This window comes from Copadichromis virginalis, linkage group LG18 (genome assembly GCF_057382275.1).
Source record: "Copadichromis virginalis isolate Kocher_CV1m ecotype Utaka linkage group LG18, C_Virginalis_male_GT1.1, whole genome shotgun sequence".
Lineage (NCBI taxonomy): Eukaryota > Metazoa > Chordata > Actinopteri > Cichliformes > Cichlidae > Copadichromis > Copadichromis virginalis.
In genome coordinates, this window is record NC_140635.1 from 27,703,635 (window position 1) to 27,727,674 (window position 24,040).

At 42.4% G+C, this 24,040-nt stretch overlaps 1 protein-coding gene and 1 long non-coding RNA gene across 4 annotated transcripts; one reads left to right on the top strand and one right to left on the bottom strand.

Moving 5' to 3' along the window:
- The first annotated feature begins 717 nt into the window (after nt 1-717).
- Nucleotides 718-23,445, top strand: dnm3b (dynamin 3b). 3 transcript variants are annotated; one of them, XM_085439991.1, is made up of 21 exons: nt 718-1,046; nt 1,589-1,915; nt 3,773-3,846; nt 4,113-4,262; nt 5,231-5,434; nt 7,552-7,650; nt 7,878-8,038; nt 8,418-8,560; nt 8,707-8,842; nt 9,475-9,542; nt 10,185-10,323; nt 10,472-10,558; nt 11,700-11,770; nt 11,963-12,017; nt 13,589-13,702; nt 17,545-17,654; nt 19,085-19,199; nt 19,800-19,964; nt 20,114-20,349; nt 20,451-20,624; nt 21,748-23,445. In XM_085439991.1, the coding sequence occupies exons 2-21, from the start codon at nt 1,755-1,757 to the stop codon at nt 21,788-21,790; spliced, it is 2,505 nt and encodes an 834-aa protein (XP_085296117.1). In that variant the 5' UTR covers nt 718-1,046; nt 1,589-1,754; the 3' UTR covers nt 21,791-23,445. The 3 variants fall into 3 exon arrangements, with proteins under 3 accessions (XP_085296117.1, XP_085296119.1, XP_085296118.1); XM_085439993.1 differs by having other exon boundaries at nt 21,775-23,445; XM_085439992.1 differs by having other exon boundaries at nt 1,750-1,915.
- On the bottom strand, nt 10,206-11,950 carry LOC146688150 (uncharacterized). Its single transcript, XR_014916566.1, has 2 exons — nt 11,888-11,950; nt 10,206-11,011 (listed from the first exon to the last, which is right to left on the bottom strand). It is a non-coding gene; the product is annotated as an uncharacterized LOC146688150 (long non-coding RNA).
- Nucleotides 23,446-24,040: the final 595 nt, after the last annotated feature.

The window sequence follows — 24,040 nt, forward strand, 5'->3', positions numbered from 1 at the left end:
CAGTAAGCATTGGTCGTTACTGCCCTCTAGTGCTCACTACAGCGTGACGTTACGAGTGGACCCGGCTTGAAAGGCTTGGCCATAATGAAAAGGGGAAATGCCGACTAACCCCTGAGCTTTTACTATAATTTAAATAAATGGAAGGCTCCACTGTGGCCTCCATTTATGAGCCAGCACTTTACTCTTTAACCTCTCGGCTCAGGGCTCTTGAAAGCAAACCAGTTTTCTCCTTAAAGACTATTTCTGATGACAGCAGATGTCACCCGGCGCTACCAGGCACAGATGCCGTCCTGCTTGAGGTTAAGGCAGGATGGCACCGTCCTTTCCGCATGACCGCTTCCACCAGTCAGGAGGCCAGGCCTCACACGTCTGTGCCTGCTCAAGAGCAAACCCCATACGCTCTTTACATCACCGAGCGTGGTTTGAGTGCCATACAGGATCATATTCTATCGCGCATAAAAGCAAGGTGTCATAAAACTGAAAGCGGTAGAAATTTACGACAGCTGCTTTCGGCTGCTACTGCGGGGATCTGCAGGAGCGCATTCACCTCTTCTGTTGCAGCGATGCGCAGCCGTGCCGCATGAGTCACAGCGGCAGAAACGGCACGGATGTAAACAGGGGGCGGGCTCAGGTAGGCCTAACCTGTACTCGCCCAGCCAATAGGGAGCCGCGTTTCTCTGCCTCGGCTTCAATCTCGAGATTTCTATTGGTCCTCCGAAGCGTCGATAGCCTCTGACAGCTTCGCAATTACACCGCGGAAAAAAAGAGGAGCGAGAGAGCGAGGGGAAAATGATTAATCTGTCAAAGGCAAATTTGGGATCGGGATGAGAGCTCTGACATCCAGCCGAGCGTAACGCCAGCCCCCGCAGGCGAGCACCATTAATGCACAGGAGTTTCACGCTAAGCCGATGCACCGCCATAGCAGGTGGTGCTCGTATAATCATCCGAGGGTCTTGTGTCACTCGTCTCTGCTGCCTGATCTGCGCCTCGTTTCAGCACTGGACAGCGACCGGGCACTGAAAACACCGAGGGAATCCTGAGGCGGGGTAAATGTCACAGCCGCACAATAGTTTACCACAATCTTGGCATCAATCCCGTGCTGCATATTTTTTTTTTCTACTGGTAGCTGTTTTCTATTGCGATATCACCGTATGCGTGTGTGTCCTCTCGCCGCGAAGGATGCTTTGTTGTGCCGTTTGTTAAAGCGTGATTCGTGTTTGATTTGTCAAGCCTCCCGGAGCACGGGACTGCGCACGGTGGCGATATGGAGCTCACCGAATGCCCTTGAAAGTGTAGCCTTCATGTGTGTGTGTGTCGCTGTGATTGTGTGTTTTTGTGTCAAAGGGAAATAGAAATAGAGAGAAATAGTGGGGGGAAGAGAAAAGGAGAGAGGGGAGGGGGGCTGTGGTGGTTGGAAGCAACTGCGCAATTGTCTCAATTGTCTGTCCCTATCTGTTCACATCTCCTCTCTGCGCCTCTCTCTCTCTCTCTCTCTCTCTCTCTCTCTCTCTCGCTCTTTTTCCCGCTGTATGTTTCCTTCTTGGCCTCTCTCTTGTCCGCTCTCTCTCTCTCTCCGCTGCTTCCACAGTCGGTCCGACCCTCGCTTGGCTCGGGGCAATGAGCGCCTAGATGACTTCACTACATCAACAAGCACCGCGGTAGTCCTGGACTAATATAGCAGAGCCACATCTTTTCCCCCTCATCTCTCCTCCTCCTCCTGCTCTCTCTCTCAATTCCTTCCGTCTAAAGGCACCATGGGAAACCGTGGCATGGAGGAGCTGATCCCGCTGGTCAACAAGCTGCAGGATGCCTTCAGCTCCATCGGCCAGGCCTGCAACCTAGACCTGCCGCAGATCGCAGTGGTCGGAGGCCAGAGTGCAGGAAAGAGCTCTGTGCTGGAGAACTTTGTAGGCAGGTAAAATTGACAAACAGAAATAGGATAATCCCTTCTCACTTTAACCTTGAGGATGACATAAGAGATTGGCCCCATAGAGTTCAGACCATCTTTCCCCTGCTTTAAGTCACAGTTGAAGCACCTTAAGGCGAGCAGATTCAGTCACTTTCTGTGCTGCTGTTTTATTTTCTCTTTTTTTTGGTACCACATATCCATATCTTGTGACCGCCAACAGGGGATGGAGGCTTTATTTGGGTTACAGCAGCACCTTTGGGGATTTTGGCCCAATCAGCACCAGCTGCAGGAGGCCACCTCACAACCCTAAAAATAATAACCGCTGCTTTTCCGTGAACCATGTACTGATGGCGTTATGTTCGGATGTTGTGTAAAATGCAGATTGCTGCATGTAACCTTTATAAAAGCACCATCCTACTGTTCATGCAGAGGTGTCAGCTCCCACTTCTCCAAACACATGAATATTCATAATTTTTTCACCCTTGATTTATATATCTGGGCTGTTGTTGTTTTTTCCAACTCCATAAGCAGCAAGCAGTGAATCTGAAAATGAGAAATACATCCAGGCTCCACAATGACATTTTTTCCTGCTGTCCAGTAGCTACTAGTGTGTTATCTGCTACAAGAATCTCACTATTCTCAGACAATAATGTGTTGCCATGGTTTCTTTATAACCATGCATTTTAAAGAGATTGGGGACCTTTTAATTGACAGCTAATTATAGCGTCCCTCAGTTGTCTATTAATAGAGAGACGTACTAATCGTATATTCTCTAAATTTGATGAGAACTTTGCTTTTTAAATCGATTAGGGATCCCGTCACGTGTCCGTTTTAAGGGGAGAAGTCCACTGCTCTGTCTGCAAAACAAGCTGTTGGCCGTGATGATTTCTGTGTCTCTGGAAAGAATACCAGCGGGGTTATTGGAGCTATGCTCAGATTCCAGACACTCGAAAGCATACATTACAGCATATAGTGTCGACATTTACTTTTAGATGAGAATATTTTACATGCAGGGAGGGTCTATTAAAAGATGCCATTTCATTACTACTGTTTTTGAAGCTTGAACCACACTACATACTTGAAAGTCAGTCGTTATCTGCTGCACCCATTCTGGCCACTCTTTTAAAGCCTGCCTGTCAGTGTTTATGGAGGTGCACAACTAAAATGCCATTAGCTTGAATGTCTTTGTAACCACATATTGCATGTTCTTACAAGCACGCAGTTCCAGATGGATGCATTGATTTAGTTCTGTTTCAGCCCTCATTTAGAGTCGTGATGCTGAGTAACGGTCCATCTGTCCAGCACTGGCTCTGCACAGCGCTGAATGGACAAGTAGTGGGCTTTTAAAAAAAGGAAAAACAACTCACCCACTTTAGGGACTTCTGAGGGTCAATATGTGTTAATAAGGTTCTTGAAACAGACCTTAAAGCATAAGAGGCAGGCTGATAGGTGTGTGGCATGCCTGCATGTGCAAGTCACTATTTTAAACTGGGAGAGCTCGCCGTCAGCGATGCAGCTCTCTATTCTGACCTGTTGTTTATCGGGTCAGGTTGTTCTTTACTGTTAGAGTTATTGTGTTGCAGTAGCAGCAGCTGAAAGCCACAGGACATGTTTTAAAATGGCCCCTTTTCCCCCACTTGTTTTGAAATGGCCTACAGCAGACTACACGAATGACACTGAAAGCTTTATGCTAGCTGTCATGCCATCGTAACTGGTGTAATTATAAGAAATTTGCCTTCCAAGGCTTCAAAAGTAGAAGCTGTAAATAACATTATCATTATGCTATCTATAGCCTTTCTTGGAAAGAGGTTTACATTTGCTGCAGTTTGATGTAATGAGTTTTGATTGACTGTCTGTCCTCAGGGACTTTCTGCCCCGTGGATCTGGCATTGTCACCCGCAGGCCCCTGGTTCTGCAGCTTATCAACTCTTCTGCAGGTGGGTGCACACAGCCACACACCCACACTTGCTAGCATGCAAACACACATGCTCTTACACACACACACACACACACACACACACACACACACACACGAAACACACAAATGCAGCCTCCTCCTCTCTCCTTTTAAAATGGTACTGCTTTTTTTTCCCTCTCTCTCTGGCTTTTATTCCCTCCCGCTCTGGCATTATTTTCCACTCAGACACATGCAGCACAGCCATTACTAATCTCTGTTATATGCTCTCCATTTTCATCCTCTCAGAATGGGCTGAATTCCTCCACTGCAAAGGGAAAAAGTTCACAGACTTCGACGAGGTTCGCCAGGAGATCGAGGGAGAGACGGACCGTGTCACGGGGGCCAACAAAGGCATATCTCCCGTCCCCATCAACCTGCGGGTTTACTCCCCCAATGGTGCGAAAGGAATAACTCACCTTTTTCCTCTTTTTACTGCCAAGTGCCAGTATGCAGTAACACTTTTGAATCAAACTAGAACGTGAAAAGCTGTGAGTCATCATACTCTCGCTCCTCGTTTGAACAGTTGGCAGATAGACTCTTTAAAAACTGGGTCATTAGAAACAAAGAAGATAGTTTTGCTTGTGAAGTTATTGTGCTGGATATGAATGAGTTTTGATGATGTGAAAGGCAGGCAGGCAACCAGATCATTTAAAGGCTCTGTGTTGATATGGTTGCATAGCATATTCCGTTGTGCTGCCCTCAGATTGTTTGTGCTATTAAGAAGAGGCATTTTTATAGCCATATAAGTCACAGAATTAAAGGGATATGAAATAATAGACTAGCCAATTCAGCTTCCCACCTTCTGTGACCTTCTGTCAAACTGATAATGTGGATTGTCTTTCATTTTAAAAGCTAATAGCATCATCTACCTGCCTTGAAATGCTGAGAGATGGCTGGCTTACCGACTAAGACTTTTATTTCATAGCACTTTATTTACCTGTTTAGTCGTCAATGGAAGTTGTTCTCCCACTGTATCTGCTTCACAGAACTTTATTGCTGCAAAAATGACTACTCGTATTATTATAAAGCTTTAACCACAGATGATACACTTTAAAAAAAGCTAATTTTAAGCTGGAAATGTGAAACTGGTGATAACTTATGAGGTAAAACTAGCTTGCAGTTAGTAAAAGCGTGCATAGCTGTGTATTTACTCATTTAACCTTTAGCTGTTTGCTCTAATTTGCTGATTTAAATTATGGTATCTCAGAGCCGCCTACATATTTATGCACTGTTGAACAGTTGAACAGACAGAATCTAGCCAAATGTTCTAGTTATCAACCACCATAGTTAAATGAATGTTGGACTAGCTGCACATCACAGAAATGTCAAACCAGTTCTTACATTGCATTCCTCTGATTGTGCAGTATTGAACCTGACTCTCATCGACCTTCCGGGGATCACTAAGGTGCCAGTCGGAGACCAGCCCGTGGACATCGAGCAACAGATCAGGGATATGATCATGCAGTTCATCACCAGAGAGAGCTGCTTGATCCTGGCCGTCACTCCGGCCAACACTGACCTGGCCAACTCTGATGCCCTGAAACTGGCGAAGGATGTGGACCCCCAGGGTAAGGCAAGGATGCTGGGGTAAGCACCAGATATTGGGAATAAAAGAGGCTGTAGCAAGGATGTAGAATGAGAAACTGAAGGAAATGAAGTCAGTACACAGTGGCTTTGTGGTTACTGGGCCAGCCTCAGTAAGACTTTCAATCTCTGTCAGCTGCAGGGTGGGTGCTCAGTGTCTGACCTTGTGCTTTGACTGCTCTGAATGTGGAAGCAGAATTTCCCTGTAGGGAATGATCAAGTGTCACATTTTTATTAGAAACGAGGGTCTGAGAGAAGAGGAGAGTGGAGATGAGGAATGCACAAATCAAATGATAAACAAGGAAAGGGAAAGAAAACGAATGTCTTAACTTGTGTGGAAATAAAGATAGGCAGATAAGTTGGGGGTAAGAAAAAGCTGCATGAGATGAATAGAAATGATAAGAAAAGAGAAAAGAATCCACCTAACTGAACAGTTTGACCTTCAGACAGGAGACGAAAATACACAAGTGGACAAGAGGGTGAAATAGCCAAAAAGAGGACTTGAACAAAATAACCTTGTGTGAAAGACGAATTATATCAGACAAGAAAAGTGAGGTGAAGGAATACAGGAGGTAAGCAGAAACAGAGAAAGGATGCTTTAGAATAGAGAAAAGAAGAACAAAGCGTGGAAAAAGGGAAGCAATAAAATACAGCAAGAGCTGGATGCAAAGCTGGATTAAGGCCCAGACCTTCATGAGCCCCAAATGGGAACATTTAGTATAATGGACAACAAACAATAAATGTGTAGTTAATTATAAAAGGAAGCAGATGTGTAATATAAGCTTTTTTGCTCAGTGTGAGGATTGTATAATTTTACACTGTAATAAATACAAAAAACAAAATACTCACCAGAGTGGATTTTAAATCAAACAATCTGTGTGTAATTGAAGTGCAAGCTGTGAGCATTAATCTGGTGAGTTTGAAAAAAAAAAATATGGCATTGACTGTTTAGTAATTACACCCATTTTTATACAAAGTTTCCCATTTTCAGAGGTTCAAAGGTTTCTTGGTTGACCGACAGCAGTTTCATGGCCATATGAAGTCTGTTCTGTTGTTGTTAGGTAAAATCTTTTGTATTTTATAGCTTTTCACTGACATTTTAAATATGGGGCCCAAAGAAATGTGAGTGCAAGTGAGGAAGGCCATCATTTTGCCTGAAAAACCTGAGAGATATCATAAACCGTTAATATTATCAAGGTTTACAATCTAGAAACACCTTAATTAATGGAAATACATGGTGCAAACCACGAGTTACACTCAAGAAGACCAGATTAGCCAGAAAACAGATCTGGAAAAAAGTTCTTTGGGCAGATGAGAGCAAGATTGCTTTGCACCAGAAAGATGAGAGGAGACAAACAGGAGAAGGAGAGCTCATGATCTGAAGGATACCACGTTATCTGTCAGACATGGTGATGGTAGCGTTATGACATGGACATGTATGGCTGTGGAACTGGGTCACTAGTGTTTATCGATCATGTGACTGCTGATAGAAGCAGCAGGATGACGTGTGAGGAGTGCTGTCGCTGCAAAACTGATCAGACAGTGGTTCACAGTGCAAATGGATAATGAGCCAAGCATACTGCAAAAGCAATTCAAAGACTTCTCAAGGAAAAGGAATATTCTTCAATGGCAAAATCGGATCCCATCCCAATAGAGCATGCGTTTCCGCTACTGAAGACAAAACTGAAGGCAGAGAGACCCACAAAAAAAGCCTAGATGGGCATCTTAAGGGGGTAAACATAGCATATGTTGACGTTTATGGGTTCTAGACTTCAGGCAGTCACTAAATGCGAAGGAGTTTCTTTCAAGTATAGAAAACAGTTCTTATATTTAAAATAATACAAGTATTTTATCAGAAATGGCTGGAATTCCTAAACGGTTAAAGCAAAATTTTTGTTAAACCCCTTGAATTAAAGTTGAAAGTCTGCACTTCAGTCGCATCCATACTGTTTGATTTAAAAGCAGGCAAAACTGCAAAAAAATTAATTCTAATCTAATTCTGTGCTTAAAAAGAGTAACCCAAAACCTTTAAAAGAAACTAGTGTTTCCTAATGACTATCACTTCCTTTCCCATTGTACGTCTTTTTGATGCCCTTTCCAGGTCTGAGGACTATTGGAGTGATCACCAAATTGGATTTGATGGATGAGGGCACAGACGCCCGTGATGTCCTGGAGAACAAATTGCTTCCACTTCGGAGAGGTGTGTGTTTGTTTTATTGCGATGTAGCCAGCTTCTATTTGGCTCTTGCCATTTCTCTTCTCCTACAGTTCCTCCGCTCTGAAAACTTCAATCTGTGTTCTTGTTCTCAGAGTCAAATGTCTGTCCAGGTTTTACCTGCTTTCACATCCATTCTCTCATTATTTTGCTCGTGTAGTTGCTACTAAGATTCTCGTTTTTTTTTTATATTCGTCTTTGTTCGCTCCCAGGGTACATCGGAGTGGTGAATCGCAGTCAGAAGGATATTGATGGAAGGAAGGACATTAAGGCAGCTTTAGAAGCCGAGAGGAAGTTTTTTTTGTCCCACCCAGCATACAGGCACATGGCTGAGAAAATGGGCACTCCACGCCTGCAGAAAATGCTCAACCAGGTGATCACAGGTTCCCCACCAATGCTTCTCCACCATACACTTTACATAATTAATAAGAGGGCGGCCTACTTTTTTTTTATTGTTGGCTTCCATTATACAGCATATCAGTGTGGGTGATATAAGACTGTAAGTAGATGGAAAACACACTCACGCTTTCTAGCTCAGCTCCTAATAATTTATCATTTACTGGAGGAAACATTTCACATTTTCATTCTGCAGTGTAACTGAATGAGTGTTTGGCTAAATCCTCCTTGATTACAGTAAAATAAACAGTCCTGACTGTAATTATTCTGTATTGCAAAAAATGGCAAATATGTAAGAATTATCAATGAAACCATGATTTTAATGCGTTTCATATGGTGGCTTTGTGTCTCTAAAGCAACTTACCAACCACATCCGGGACACCCTGCCAGCTTTCCGCAGCAAGCTGCAGTCCCAGCTGTTGGCTCTGGATAAAGAGGCAGAGGAATACCGGGGATACCGACCCGATGACCCGTCTCGCAAAACCAAGCAGCTGCTGCAGTCAGTACCCCATTTTTCCCACGGACAAAGCATTCAGATTCGATTTTGCTGGCAGAAAATGTGTTTGCTGCAGAAATCCTACCATATATTGAATATGATGAATCATCGTTGATTTATTTTGAGGTTTTCCATTTTTCATGTTACAGGATGGTGCAGCAGTTCTCCGTGGACTTTGAGAAGAGAATTGAGGGTTCAGGGGACCAGGTGGACACAGTGGAGTTGTCTGGTGGAGCAAAAATCAACCGCATCTTTCATGAGCGTTTCCCCTTTGAGTTGGTCAAGGTGATATACTGAAGTTAAAACAAAATGCAATCACTGGGGTCACATTTAACACAGTCTCACAGCCAGGATTTTAAAATGACACAGATACTTAGATGAAAGCTTTAAAACAACATTATATGGCAGTTGTTTGATTAAATAGGATGGTGTATCTTTCTTTTTTTTTTAGCCCCAATCCTCCCTGTGCATTTTCAGATGAGGGCATGTCATAAGTTGTAGCTTTGGCCTATTTGTACATATTAGTACCTAATGACATAAAACTCCACCTTCTGTTGTTTCGTGAATCTGGAACAGCAGAAACAGTGACACCCCTCGTTTTTTTTCTTTCTCATTTTAACCAAATGTAAGTTTTGAAGAATGTATATGACTAAAGTACATCATTTCTTCCTTTGTTTTCCTCCTCTGCTTCCTCCCTATTCTTCATGCACACTGTAATTCCATCCTTTATTCTCTATTGTGATTTTCTTTTGAATGATCCTCAAATAGCCTCACCATTAGCGATGTTTCTTCACACTCCGAGTGCAGAATGTTCTTTCTCTTTAATCTTTCAGCATGAAGAGCTCTTGCAGTCTTCCCGCTGTCCCATCCATTACATTTGTTCAGTTCTTTCATTTCTTCCTCTCTGTTCTCCGCAGATGGAGTGTGATGAGAAGGAGATGCGTCGCGAGATCAGTTATGCCATCAAGAACATCCACGGTATCAGGTAGGGTTTTGTCTATCAGGCGAGAATATGATATTGCCTAAACTAGTCTTTGTTCCAACAATACCTTGTACAGGCCCACATCAACTTGCCAAAAGTAGTTCATGCCAGTTTTTCAAGCTCAAGCATCCAGTTCCTCAAACATTTTGAGCCTGTGCTCTGCTACTGCTCACAGCTTTCTGGCTGTGGCCACAGATATTCATTCTGGTATGGTGAGAAATTACCAGCATTGAGCTTGGTTTGTGAAAAGGCCTGAAAGTATAAAGTTTGTATGAGTATTTATGAACTGGGGTGGAGCAGGCCTTTTCTTTTATTATGTTCAGTTCTGACTATGTGTGTTTCTATATTGATTCACAGTGGTTAGCCACTGGAACCAAAAAAAAAATGCCACCCAAGCAAGAGAAAATCTGACATTTAAGACACCACCACATTTTGAGCCTGAATTCCTTCCAAAAACAAAAACAGGTCTGCAGTGACTCACGTCAGTAGAAGATGGTGATCTATTTATTTTCAGAACCACATGTGAAGGCTGTGGTTACATCTAGCTGAATCAAAACACAAATCAAAAGCAGGAATATATGTGGAACCAAAACATGTGTTACTAATGTTCATCATCTCTTTTCTTGCACTCTTCGTGGGATTCAGGACTGGACTTTTCACCCCAGACATGGCATTTGAAGCCATCGTGAAGAAGCAGGTCATAAAGCTGAAGGAGCCTTGTGTCAAGTGTGTGGACATGGTCATCCAGGAGCTGATTAACACCGTACGCCAGTGTTCTAACAAGGTAGCGCTTCTGCTCATTGGCTTTGTTGTACTGGAACAATATTACCAGACTGATGTTTCGGGTTTTCATCTAAAGTTTTTCATTATTTATGATATTATTTCACATTCATTATGTAGAAGGAGTCATAAGCTGTTTACTATGTTTTCAGCTGGAATGCTTCCCCATGCTGCGTGAGGAAACTGAGAGAATTGTCACGTCTCACATCCGAGACAGAGAGAGTCGGGCCAAGGATCAGGTTTGTTTTGTTACTGTTTAGTAACAACTCAAAGGCAACAAACAAAACAAATATAAAAAAATAGCAAAGATTATCTCACAATTTTTCCAAAACTTGTCACTTGTGTACAAATGGCACACTTTGGCTTTATGTTCTGGATAGCGCCAAGCTAGCTGTTTCTCTGTTTATATTCTTCATGCTAACATAGGCTAACCCGGCTACTGCTCAAGCTAGCGAGCATCAACGAGTCTTTTGAGGCACTTTAGTGCAAATATTTGACAATAATATGACAGATTATTAAGTGTTGCTTCACATGCTCTGGTTTTTAGTGAGTAAATTTTTAGCTGTCACTATATTAGTACACTATAATACTATGAGATTACTTAGCACTAATTAGCAAGTAGCTGTGTCTCTGTTGTGTCAATACAACCTACACCTTAGCACTCCATCTTTCCCCCCGAACATGGTCTTTTCCTGAGAAGAAAGAAACCAACATGGACAAATATTAAAATTTGACACTGCTAAACAAACAGAATAAAAGATGGGTGTAAGCTACCATTATCTCACTGCTTCTTTCTGAAGTTTTTGAGAGCTTCTACTGTCAACATCTTCAAAATAATTTAATGTAATATACAAAATAGATAAATAAAATAAATCAAATCTTTGCAAAATAATAGATATGACAATTTGACCTGTGAAACTGCATGTTCATAGGCTAATAACACATGATTGACACATTGTTAAGTCAATGACAGTGCAGTTTCATACAGATAATCTAATACTTTGAAACACAATGATAAAGATTCAATTTTGTTTTATTCAACATGAACCAAAATGAGTGACTGAGATCACAAACTGAACAGGTCAGTGTTTACATCAAAAAGCTGTTTCCCTATAGATTTCTATAGGATTGGAAGTTACTTGCAACCAGTGCAGGTTTAAGGCACTTCAGCATTGACTTCATTTTTCCAACCCAGAAGTCACATTTGTGTGTCATACTGTCTATGATTCATAACAGGGTTTCACAAACCAGTTGACACACTGGATATATGTCCATTTTTTTAAAGTACAGAAAAAAGTGAGGTCTTAATGCTGCTTGTCCAACTAAAGAAAGTCAATGCGAATATTTTACCCAAATTCACACATTGATTTTCATTTCCAGGTTCTGCTGTTGATTGACATCCAGCTCTCTTACATCAACACTAACCACGAAGACTTCATTGGATTTGCTAAGTAAAGAGTCAATCCCTCAACTTAGCTCTACTATGATGCATTCTTTAATACTGCTCATGTCAGGCTAGTAAAAACAAATGCTTAGAAACTCCTCTTTTACCCCATCATGTTTGTCACCTTCTATTTTCTCTGTGTTTGCCTCTCATCTCCGCATCGCCCTTCCATCTCTGTTTTGTTGCTTCTGGGCGGCAGCGCGCAGCAGAGGAGCAGTCAGACTAATAAGAGCCAGAGTTCAGCAGGCAATCAGGTGAGCATTTGTCACGTCTCGTGTGTCAAACAGTGGAGGTCGAGGGAGTACTGCACACCCACACAGCGGCAAGATGGCTACTGCAAAGAAAATACAAAGAGCTGAAATGAAAGAGATCTTGTGCAAAGCACTCTCTTTCATTTGAGTAAATCTTATGCATTGCACAAACATTATGTTATATGCATTTTACCTTTGCATTGTTTTTTTAGATTATGTTATTACTTATTTCTCCCTTTCGTCATGCATGTTGTATTATGTTTTAATTGGGCACCAACTTTGAACAGTGTGTTTTATTTTGATCTCTTTATTTCTTTATTTTTATTTGCTTCCAGTAGCCTTAGTGAAAGAATCTCTTGGGTTCTGTTACTTTTTGCCACCATCATCACTGGTGTTGTTGTTGTTGAGACATTTCCCTTTGTTTGAACCCCTCCTGTGTCATCAAGGTGCCACTTTGCATTTCATCCCCATCCCTTAGTGAGAATCTCAGCTGCCCTCTTAGCTGGGTGTCTGTTGGTGAGTATCGCTCATTGTGGGTTATGGTTTGCAATGTAATTTGTGCCTGCAGTAACAACTCAGCCCATTGTGTGGTGCTCTCCAGCACTGCTACATAAAAGAAAACATTTTCCCCTCATTTTCCACTCTGACAGGTAAAGAATGCTAATTGGCTGTGTACACTTCTGTTGGCCAGAGGCTCAACAGAGGGTCAACTTTAAAACAAGTTGCATTAGAAAATTTGCCTTTTTTTTTAGTGCCACATGGTGTCTAAAACCCCCACATCCCTTCCTGTTGTAGGCCTCCTCTCCTCCTGCATCAGGCCTGATCGTAAGAGTTTTCTTTAATAAATGTGTGCTTTCTAACACCGCCTACACCCACCAAGGCCCACAGACTACAGGGGGTTACCAGCTAAACATGTAATAGTGAAAATGTGCTTTTGGCATGGCTGTTAAAGTAAATCTCTAAGATAAGATAAGAAGCGTAAAAAAAAGATTTCTTTTTGGTGTCCTGGGATGCTTTCAGCTACAAAGCAGCTCTCTCATTTGGGCCTAAGACACAAAGGCTTTGTAATGATTCGGGTAACCTCCTTTGTGAGTCTTAGGCGGTGTAAGACTGACAGTTATCTAACCTAATAATCACTTGGCACTGTGCCCTCTGGCCTGTTTATGTAGGGCTTGTAGGGTTAATACACCACAGGAGACACACACACACACTCTGTGTGCTTGAAGCACTAAACACGGCGGTCACTTAACCAGCTAACACGGGCCTCTGCTTGTGGCATTGTGAGCACAGTGAATGAGATCGCACTGACACACAGTCACACGCTCGGCTCTGCCGTGAGTCACAAAGACACACCTAACCTGACCTTCACACGCATTTCATCGCAAGTCATGCTTTGGGTGATTTGCACTAATTTGCGGTGTCCGTCTTGAAAGGCGGAGGAGTCGTTGATCATTAGGACCGTGTCGTTCTCTTTCTTTTACGTGTAGTTTATGTTTTTATTTACTTTTTTGGGGGCAGGGTTTGTCCATAGATGTCTTCCTGACTTTCTGACCTCACCTCCTTCCACCTCACAGGTCATCCGCAAAGGCTGGCTGACTATTAACAATATCAGCATCATGAAGGGAGGAGCCAAGGAGTACTGGTTTGTCCTGACTGCTGAGAGTCTCTCCTGGTTCAAGGATGACGAGGTAGGTTTAAAGCGGCTATGATCAGTATTTTTATACAATGTTATTTCTGTGGCTCAAATGTGCTGTGTGAGGCGTTGGCTGTTGTGATGAGGAGGCCAGGATTTAAGTGTTTGGATTCAGTATCCACGCTTGTCTCCTTATAGTTAATTAGACTTTTTGACTTTGAATTTTTTGTTTCTTCCTGAAAATACTGATATTATGTCACACGTTTACTATACTGGGATAAAAATAACTAAAACTTAAAGACGCTATGCTGAAAGGAAGGAGCATTCAACTTTCTACATGGATACATGACTCAAATCACTGGTCAAAAAGAATTTTATTTATTTATTTATTTCAGTTATCCTTGAAAATATCAAGTACAGACCAACCAGCAGCAGCATACTGGTCTTGTAGCTGAGCACACCATCTGCACCACAAGCCTGCATGAACAGGATGAAGCATTCGGTCCATCCTCCTGGCTTAATCTTGGTGGGCTGATGTCTATCTGCCTGTCTGTGCCTGCTGTACAGGTTGGAGGATATTCTGCACAGCAAGTGTAGATAGGCAGACACACTGCAACTCCCTCAGCCAGTCGGTGTGGTCTCTGCTTGTTTATTGGGCCTCGTTTAGTCTCTTGCTGTGGTACGGCTCCAAAAAGGGGAATGCACAGAGACAATGGCCTTCTCTGCAGCCTTCATTACAACATATGTGCTTCCAATTGGGCGTTCTTTCGACTTATCCCCAGACCGGTCGACTGCTTTTTGTGCATTTTTCAGGCATTGCTGAGCAGCAGATCATCACCATGATGGAGCAGTTTACTGTATGAGTCACCATTGCGAGGAGTTTTGGCCACATTTCTGTCATTCACTCAGTCTTTCCGTTCATCTTGTGTTTTGTCTCGAATCCCCCCTCAACCCCCCTCATATCTCTCTTTCTTCTCTCCCCACCTCTTTCCTTTGGGAGTTTAGGCATTTGCTTCTTCTTCTTCTTTTGCAAATTTGGAACAGGACCAAATCCCAACCAAATGTTCAATCGCAGACACCCAAAATATATGAAAGCACACTCAGCCCTGAGACCAGCACATGGGGCCGCACAGCGCCGAGTCCAAAGATTGTCATTTGAGACGTCAGTGTGGTGGTGCAGGAAATTATAGACTCCGCTGGCTTCGCCTTGTATATTTCTGTTTAACACTGTGAACTTTCTATAGTCCCAATGCACGTGCACATGCGTGGATGCACATAGACACATCTGCACACTCACCCACTCTCTCCCTCTCTCTCTCTCCCTCTTAATGTGGCTGCCAGTTACTTTGGAACTGCTCGCATTCTTGGCAGGAAAATTATAAGTTTGTAATCCAAACATGAGCCTCCAGTGTTTGCGGTGAAGAGAAACCCCTCGACTCAATATCAGTGCCCTGCTCAACACCCCCCCCCCCCCCCCCCTTCCCGCAATTCGACCGACCTTCAACATCCTTACCAATCACTTCATGACAGTCATTTCCTTTAATCCTTCATATGTGTAATGCTTAAATGTGTCACAGTGTGCAAAAGAGCTCCAGCACAAGATCTCAACTTAATAGACGGAACAATTGCTCTTAGCTGAAGCCATATTTATGAGTATAGCTCTCTTTTGTTTTATTTGCGTTATCGCACTTTTCCTATCAGCCTTTAGCATTTAGCGTTCGACACCTTAGAAGTCTACTATAGCTCCTTTGTCCTGTGCCTCACAGTTTTCCAGTCCCACTCTGACCACCCACTGAAATAACTTCCCTGGAGGTGTCTGACTGTATTTTCAAACTCCACTTGATTGATTGGCCCTTCGTTCCTTTGGCTTGTGTTTGATGCTTTGCAGCCACATTCGCTCCTCCTCCTCCTCCTCCCCAATCCCCCCACCCCCACTTCCACAGGACCACATCTTCATCAGAGGCACCAGGCTAGCAGCCTGCACATTTACTCATTCATGCCATAAATTATGCGAGCTTGTGGGTTAAAGCTTCTGATTGGACTGATTCTTTTTTTTTCTTCTTCTTCTTTTTTTTACACCCTGGTTTTTCAAAGCTGCACTTAGTGTTGGTGATGTTTGGTGATATATGTTTATTCCCCAAAAGAACCGAAAGGAAAGTGGTGAGCGTTAGAGGGCGCTTTGGACAAAATACAGATGATACGGAACAAATACAGACTGCAAAAAGATTCAAAATAGTGAAGAGTGAGGAAGAGGCAAAAGATGCAATAAAAACAAACCCACCCCACACACACACACATGTCAAAGACCTGATATAGAAACAGAGAGAGAGAAAGGGACACAGAAAGACAGACTGACAGAAGAGGGTCCATGCCCAGTCTAACCAATGTGCAGACTACTGTACACCAGTATGACAATGAACAGGTAGTCTGAACACTGGGTGGACGGAGCCGGAATTAGAGCCAGGCCTTGTGCGCTGGTTTTCCTGCTTCCCCAGATGCTTGCGGCTCCGTCGTCCGTGCCCTCCCTTCGCCTCCTCTCCATTTTGGCAGCAAAGGATCCAGCGTGTCGAAAACTTTTCAAAAAAGTTTCTGTCTCATCCGCATTCGTCTCTTTCCCCCCTTTTGGTTTTTGGGTCGCATCTCTCGCTTATTTGTTTTGGTGGGCGTTTAAGCTCGGGGTCCCCTCGCGGTCCGTTTTGGTCACGCCGGCCATGAGGAGTATCCAGCCTTGACGTGGCATATTCGCTCAGACGACCGGGACAGACTGGCTACACGTTCAGGGAGGGGATATTACAAAAAAGAGGGAAAGAGAGAGACGGAGGGTGGGGGGGAGGCAGAGGTGGGGGGAGTGAGTGAGTGAGTGAGAAAGGGAGAGGAAGAGGGAGGGGACCTGTGTGACCATATATGGGTTGTAGTGACCCCTTGGGGAATAGAACACAGAAGGGTCTGCAGAGTTTTCCTGCGTCTTCTTCTCCCGTCCTTATCTCCTTTAATTCTTACCTGCAAGCATCTAGCACCACGTTCCAGACCATCGCGCCAGATGTGGACTTTGCTCTGCAAATCTTTTGTAAATCCACTTCAGCACTCCTTCTTCTCGGTCTTTCTTCCTCCCTCCTTCAGCCGCCATCTCTTTAACTTCTCCCTCCTTCCCTGCTTCCCTGTGTGCTGCTAAGCACTACCAGATGTTGAGTTTTAACGCCAGGCTGTCATTTAATCTCTCTTGCTCCCTCTCTCTCTCCCTCATTCAAAAAAAAGAAAAAAGAAGAAGAAAAATCAGGCAGGAAGTGGGCCCCTCTGGAATGGGAAGGAAAAATATTGAAAAAATATTGAGGGGGAGGGATAAAAGGAAAAAAAAGACAGTTAAGAAAGATGAAGGCTGGGATGAAAAAAATAAAAGATCTGTCACAGCTCCTGCCAGAACCTGTGTGTCCTCCACATCAACACCACTGCTTGAGTGGTGTGTTATCTGGACCTCCTGTGCGATTATATCAGCGTTTTCTCCTTCTTAACCACGACCAGAGTTTCCCCGCCCGACAGCTACCAGCTCTCCACCAGCAAACGCACCGTGAAGAACGACTGTGTCTTGACCCACACTGTAATGACTTCCACATGTGCTCTCCTTCTCCCTTTTTCTTTCTGTTTCTCCCTTCCCACCTACTCACCCCACTGCCCCCCCACCCTCTTACCTCCCACTCTCATTTCTCCCCCATTCCTCCTCCCTCCTGTCCCTCCTCTTACTCTTTCAGCTCTTTTTCCTCTCTTACAAAAAAACAAAAAAATGGATGTCACCTTTTCTCTTACCTATGTCACATAATGCTGTTCTTTGCATGGCAGATGAAAATGTTTCGGTTAAAAAAAGTGATTGCGGTACGTACCTTCTGCTTTCCTGGTCCGCAGGAGAAAGAGAAGAAGTACATGCTGCCCCTGGACAACCTGAAGGTGCGCGACGTGGAGAAGAGTTTTATGTCCAGCAAGCACATATTCTGCATCTTTAACACGGAGTCAAGGTCAGCTGAGAGATCTTCAAATATCTGCTTTTTTATTAACCTTTGTAATAGTCGGATTTATAGATGCCTAGAGGAACCAAGACTTATTAGAGCACACGCATGGAGAAGACGGAGGCCTGTGTGTTGAAGCAGAGGCTGAAATGTTTGGGATTATGTTTCTTATAGTGGAGTGTGAATACAGGTTAAGACAAGCTACAAAGATTTAGGTTCGATCCTTCTCAGTTTTTGAAGTTTGACAGTTACATTTGATGTACATTTGGTGCTACGACACACTATCTTTTAGACAGCGCATGTTATAGAAAATTGCCGCAACAAACTGAGGTCCTTGAAGGTCTTGATGTTGCAGTAGTGAGCTGATGTATGTGCAGAGTGCCAAAACACCATCTAGCAAATAAGCATATACATATGTTGATTTGTTCATATTTAAAAAGAGGCTTGGATGTGTCATTTGATTCTGTTCATCAACTGAGCACCACTAACTCTAATCAGAGGCATTCTCAAAGGAATAGATATGAAGAATGTAAAAAATAAAGAAAATGCAACACTGGCAGGCCTAATGCTGCAGAAAGAATTGTTACTTTGATCGTCACAAGCATGGAGAATAAAATAAATAAGTAAAATAAAGAGATTAACATATTTAAGGTACTGCTCAGTGTGTGCTCTCTGCCGCTGTTTATTTTTAACATGATAGCCTCACATTAGAGGTTTGAAACTTTAAACTGCACATTCTTAAATATTAAAGGTGACTCTGTGAGTTCGACTCAGACTCTGTTTCATAGCCTAAAAGGAGAAATGGAAATGACTTTAGTTTGTGGCCAGTTAAAGGTGAAGGGAAATTACTTTTATTGATCGAATAATTTTGGCGAGAGATCGCCTTCACATGTACCTGATCAGTTTTCTAAGTTTTGTTCTTGTTAACTTAAAAAATTAGACATTTTTTGCATCGTCATCTGAATTTGATTATGTGCAAATACAGTGACAATGCATAGGGGTGTCAAACAGAAGGCATGAGGGCCAGAATCGGTCTGCCAAATATTCTCATCTGGCCCACTGGACTGCTTTGGCAGATGGGTAGAAGGCATGAATTTTAGACTTTTAACTATAATTTTTATTGGTTTTACAGCTTTTCCAACTGATAAAGACGTCATTCATGACCATTCATATTGCATCAAAGTAAATAAGTAATAGACAAAGCATTAAATGCATTAAATTAAAGTTCCTCTCCCTTTTACTGTCTGCTATAGAAATGTATGATTTTTACAGTGGGTTCAACTTGGCCTTCTGTTTGATACTGTATCAGAAGCAGATTTCAAATTGAGAAATCCAGATTATTTGCTTAATTAAATACACTCTTCTACTTTTTTACATGGGATAGTACAGATTATGAGCTTTGTTCTCGCTTTGTCTCACACATGCTCTCCTGTCCTCAGGAATGTGTATAAGGACAATCGCACCCTGGAGTTGGCCTGCGACTCTCAGGATGATGTGGACAGCTGGAAATCGTCTCTCCTGCGTGCTGGGGTCTATCCTGAGAAGACAATTACGGTTGGAAAAAATTCCATTAATTTAGCTCCTTTCATTTAATTTTTATGTAGAGCCAGTTGCTGAGAGCATGAGGCTTAAGGCAGGTCAGGTTTAAGGTTAGAGTTAATCAAAACATATTTAAAGAAAACTTGAAGTGAACAAAAAGTGATGCAGTTGCAGCAACGAAAAAAATCCAGTAACCCAAATGAGGCAAATACAGAAAGCCAGCAGGAAAAGACACAAGACGGGGAGACAAGACTATGATCAAATATCACATGGATTATTTGCACAGACAAGGCACAGGTGAACTAAATAAAAAAAAAAATAATGAGGGCAGGGTGAAGAACAAAGATGTGAAAGGTCACAGAAATCCACATAAGCAACTAACCTTTACAATAAAATGGGAAGCTTACAACTACATACAGGGCAACATGGGAAAAGGAAAACACTCGTGTACACATAACATACGGTGACTTGTGATCCCACATACTATGCTTTAAAGTAAAAAACAAATCCAATATAAAATATACAGAACAAAGCAAAATTATAGAAAATCTGAAGTTAACATGCAAATGTACACTTGCCAGCATGGATCTAAATGCTGCCTTTCTACATCTGCAGGTTGAGAGTGAGAAGACCACTAGCACAGACAACTTCTCCATGGACCCTCAGCTTGAGCGTAAAGTGGAAACCATCCGTAACCTGGTGGACTCTTATATGGCTATAGTCAACAAGTGCATCAGGGACCTCATGCCCAAGACCATCATGCATCTCATGATCAACAATGTAAAAATAAATACTTAAATGTCTTCATTAAATAGGAAACAAAGACAAATTTTCTTTGGTTGTTACTGTATTAAAACAGCAGGACTGTGCTTTTTCTTCATTTTCACAATTATGATTTTCCATCTTCCACTACCTCTTTCTGCCACTAGGTGAAAGACTTCATCAACGCAGAGCTGTTGGCCCAGCTGTACTCTGCCGGTGACCAGAATGCCCTAATGGATGAGTCCCAGGAGCAGGCCCAGAGGAGAGACGAGGTACTGAGAACCCACCAGGCCTTGAAGGAGGCGCTGGCTATCATCGGTGATATCTCCACTTCTACCATTACTGTCCCACTGCCTCCACCTGTTGACACCTCCTGGGTGGGAGGATCTACTGGTGGTCGCAGGTAAAGTAAAATTACAGTACACATGGAGACTGTGGCCATTTGAAATAAAGGCATTTGGTGGTATGACGATATTCTGTTACCGCATATCTTGCCTTGTCCAGGTCTCCTCCTCCCAGCCCCACTGCTCCAAGGAGGATGTCTTCAGGCCAACGTCCAGCTCCCAGAGGGGCCCCGCCACCACCAAACCGCCCAGGACCCCTGGGGCCCTTCAATAACAGTGCTGATAGCCCTCAGGCTCCCAGCCGCCCAAATCGGGCCCCTCCTAGCATCCCAAGGTGAGTACAGTCCTCGCTTCCAGTTCTCTTTTCTTTGTATTAAGTACTCTATTCATTTACTGATTGAATAAAATATGGAATCACCTAGAAATGATCAAATTTGAGAAAAGTAAATCTAGAAACAGGTCTTTATGTGCTCTTTATGAGTTTTATATTTTTCAGCAGCAATCTGCTCTCCCGGGGCTTCTGTAGTAGTCAACTAACAATAGTTGAGCAGTGACCTGAAGTAAATGCCGTTTAATATTAATACAGATTCTTCTGTAAGTCACATGGTATACCTAAAAGTTCAAAAATACACAGATTTTGAAATAAAATGCAATATGAAACTAATTCTCAGGAGAAGGAGGTTTGAGCAAATGTGCATTAGCTTTATGGCAAACACCATGTGGAACGTCCCTCACACTGATCTCACTGGCATTTCTGTATTTTACTGTGAATATGTTAAATGCACTGGTTTCATATCTACTTGTGCGCTCAAAGCAGTTTATACAATATGGCTCATTCATTCATTGACACCCACTCCAACAAGCCCTTTTTTCAATGCTAAAGGGCTTTCTAGCTAACATTCACACACTTGACACAAAGCTACCACCATCCCCATTTACACTAGCTCAGCACAAGGCAGGAAACAGCTAGTACGTAAAGGTTACACAGTTAGCCAGTATAATGTAACACATTATATCTGCTCATATCTGTACAAAAAACCCCAAACTTATGCCAGATATTCTGACTGAGCCAACCAGGCTAGCTTATGCTAGGCTAAGCTAACTTACTGCTAGTAGTAGCTTAATATTTAGCTTACAGAAATGAGCACAGTATAATACAGACTTGTATTTCCCAAAATGACAAACTGCTTCAATAAATAATCTCTACATTCCTCAGATTTTATATTTATTTGGCTTTAGTGTGGAAGACAAAGTTTTTACTTTTTCTTGTTAATTTCCTATTTACATATCTTATTCACGATGTAAAGAAATATCTTTTAAATTTGTGTGAACACTAAAGGTTACTCTCTTATCTCGTCTTCCCTTCTCTTCTTTTTTCTTCTCATCTTTTCAAAAATCACCTTATATTCCTGCTCTACGGCACCTCACACCACATAATTACCTATACTTTCCCTAAGTCGGCGGCCCCCTCCATCTCCTACAAGACAAGTCCCTCCATAATCATATAAAGGGATTCCCCATATCCTTATCTCCTTCCCTTATCCATTTCATCCCCCCACTCTTAGCCATGGCTCTGCTGTCCTGGTCTCTTCTTAGTGCTGACACTGAAGTCTTTGACCCCCTTTGACCCTCGATTTCCTGCCAGGTGACGATGTCCATATATTTATGTACAATATGGTACTTGTCTTGTGGTGTATGTGTACGTGTGCTTGTTGCTCGCCTGTGGTCCAGGTTTGCTTAGCAGGTCCACTACCCAGTATCGGTCCCTGGAACCTCTCCCCCGTCCACAAACCCTTTGCCAAGTCAACCACCGCCCCCACTTTGCTGCTTCTACATGAAAATACGCTCAGCAGTCGTACTGCCCTACTCATTCCAAAATGCAGCATGGCACATAAGCTGCTTTTATTGCATGGGAGTGTATGTGTGTAGAGTGCGTGCGTGTATGCGTGTTTTGTGCGTATGTATATGGGGGAGGGACTAATTTGCCTATATGTAGGCTGAGTTTGATTTAGTATTGTATTAATTTATTGTATAATGCCCCCTCCCCTCCTAAGTGTTAAATATCAGCTTGATGTTCTCTTAGGAACAGAAGTTGTAACTTAGTATATGTGTGAATATGCATTTTCGTGTGCGGATAACTATGTGTATGTGCGTGTGTATGGGCGTGCGGGAACACGTGAGCATGTGCCGTCTGTCTGCACGTTTGTTGGCGTTTCAGTTTCTATTTGTTTTCATGGTCAAAGCTGTTAATGATGAATCAAAAAACCCTCCGGGGTCAATTTTAATGTTGGACTTTTGTGAGTTGTTCCTGTGTTGTAGTAGCAGCCATACACACATAGCAAGGCTGAGGAGCACCTTCAGTATTCTCTCTATATAGAAAACAGCCTCAATACTGCATTTAACCTCGTCATAGGTGTCCACCTGTGCTGTAACAATGGTCAAATTGTGACCCTTGCAGCCTTAAGCTTCGATGCAGACGCTGACAGTAAGATGAAAAGAGAAAGAATACCTATTTTAACGTGGCAGAACACACGTTCATCCATTAACAAAGAAAGGACATGTTCTTACATGTTTCCATTTAGCCTTTTTCTCAGGTTCGAAACATGCGACTCCATGCATATCATGACTAGCATTCCTATTTTCAAACTCTTCTAGTCTCTTCCGTTTTACTCGCAATCACTTAAGCTGGCTGGTCAGCGTTTGTATCAGCGCTCAAGGTTGTATTGTCAACGTATAAGTGCTTCTCTGTCAGTTTGTTATTGTGTATGTGGGCCTAAACTGTGTTCTAATGTATATAAAGTAGGTAATGATAAGGAGATACTGTACCTGTGGACTATAAAGACCTCATCAAGGATCCTAGCGCTTTAATCGTTCTCTCTCGTGTCTCTACTCACTAAATGCTCCCTTCTCTCTAATTTAGACTGCCTTACCGGCATGAACTACAATTCTGTATTGCCAAAGCTAAATGTAGAAGGGGATAGGTAAAGGTAATTAAAAAAAGATAAATCTGCTGATGACCAACAGCAAAACGGTTCCATTTGTAGTGAAATTGCATTGTTTAGCAGAGGGCGTACTGTTAAATTGGGGAAATGCATCAGTTGTTATTTTCTGTGTCTCTGTATCTCTCCTCAATAAACTTCTCCCTCATAATGTCACACTTTGCCAGACTCTTTATTGTTTCATTCACAGGATTTTAGACTTGTATTTCTATGCAGGTTTAAAAATTAAATGTGATTATTGCTACAATTAGTATCTTATTATTACTTTAATTTCAAAAATATTTGATTCAAACTTTTTGGTTAGAAGATGACACTTTTAGTGAAAGAAGGACTTAAGAGAAGAGGTTCACCTGAAGAAACAGGATGAGCACACAACCGTAAAATGAACAGAAATGAAACTCCTGTTGTAAAGCTTTGTAAAATGTAAATAAAAGCACAAATTAATCACTTTCCAAAAGAGGAAAGGGACAAAAAAACTGAAAAAGTTGTATAATGCTAATAAACACACGGTGGAACATCTCAAAAGTAATAAAGTCAATTACCAAATGATCTAGCAAGTTCACCATCTATGGTACATAATATCATTAAATGGTTCAGAAAAATGAATCTTTGTATGTGAAGGATAAAACTTGTACTGAATGGCCACAAACTGTCCTGTTTGTTGACCAATAACTATTTATACATTTTGAAAATCTGATCTCAAGATACACTTATTTACTTCCAAAGCTAGCATCCATATTTCCATGGGATG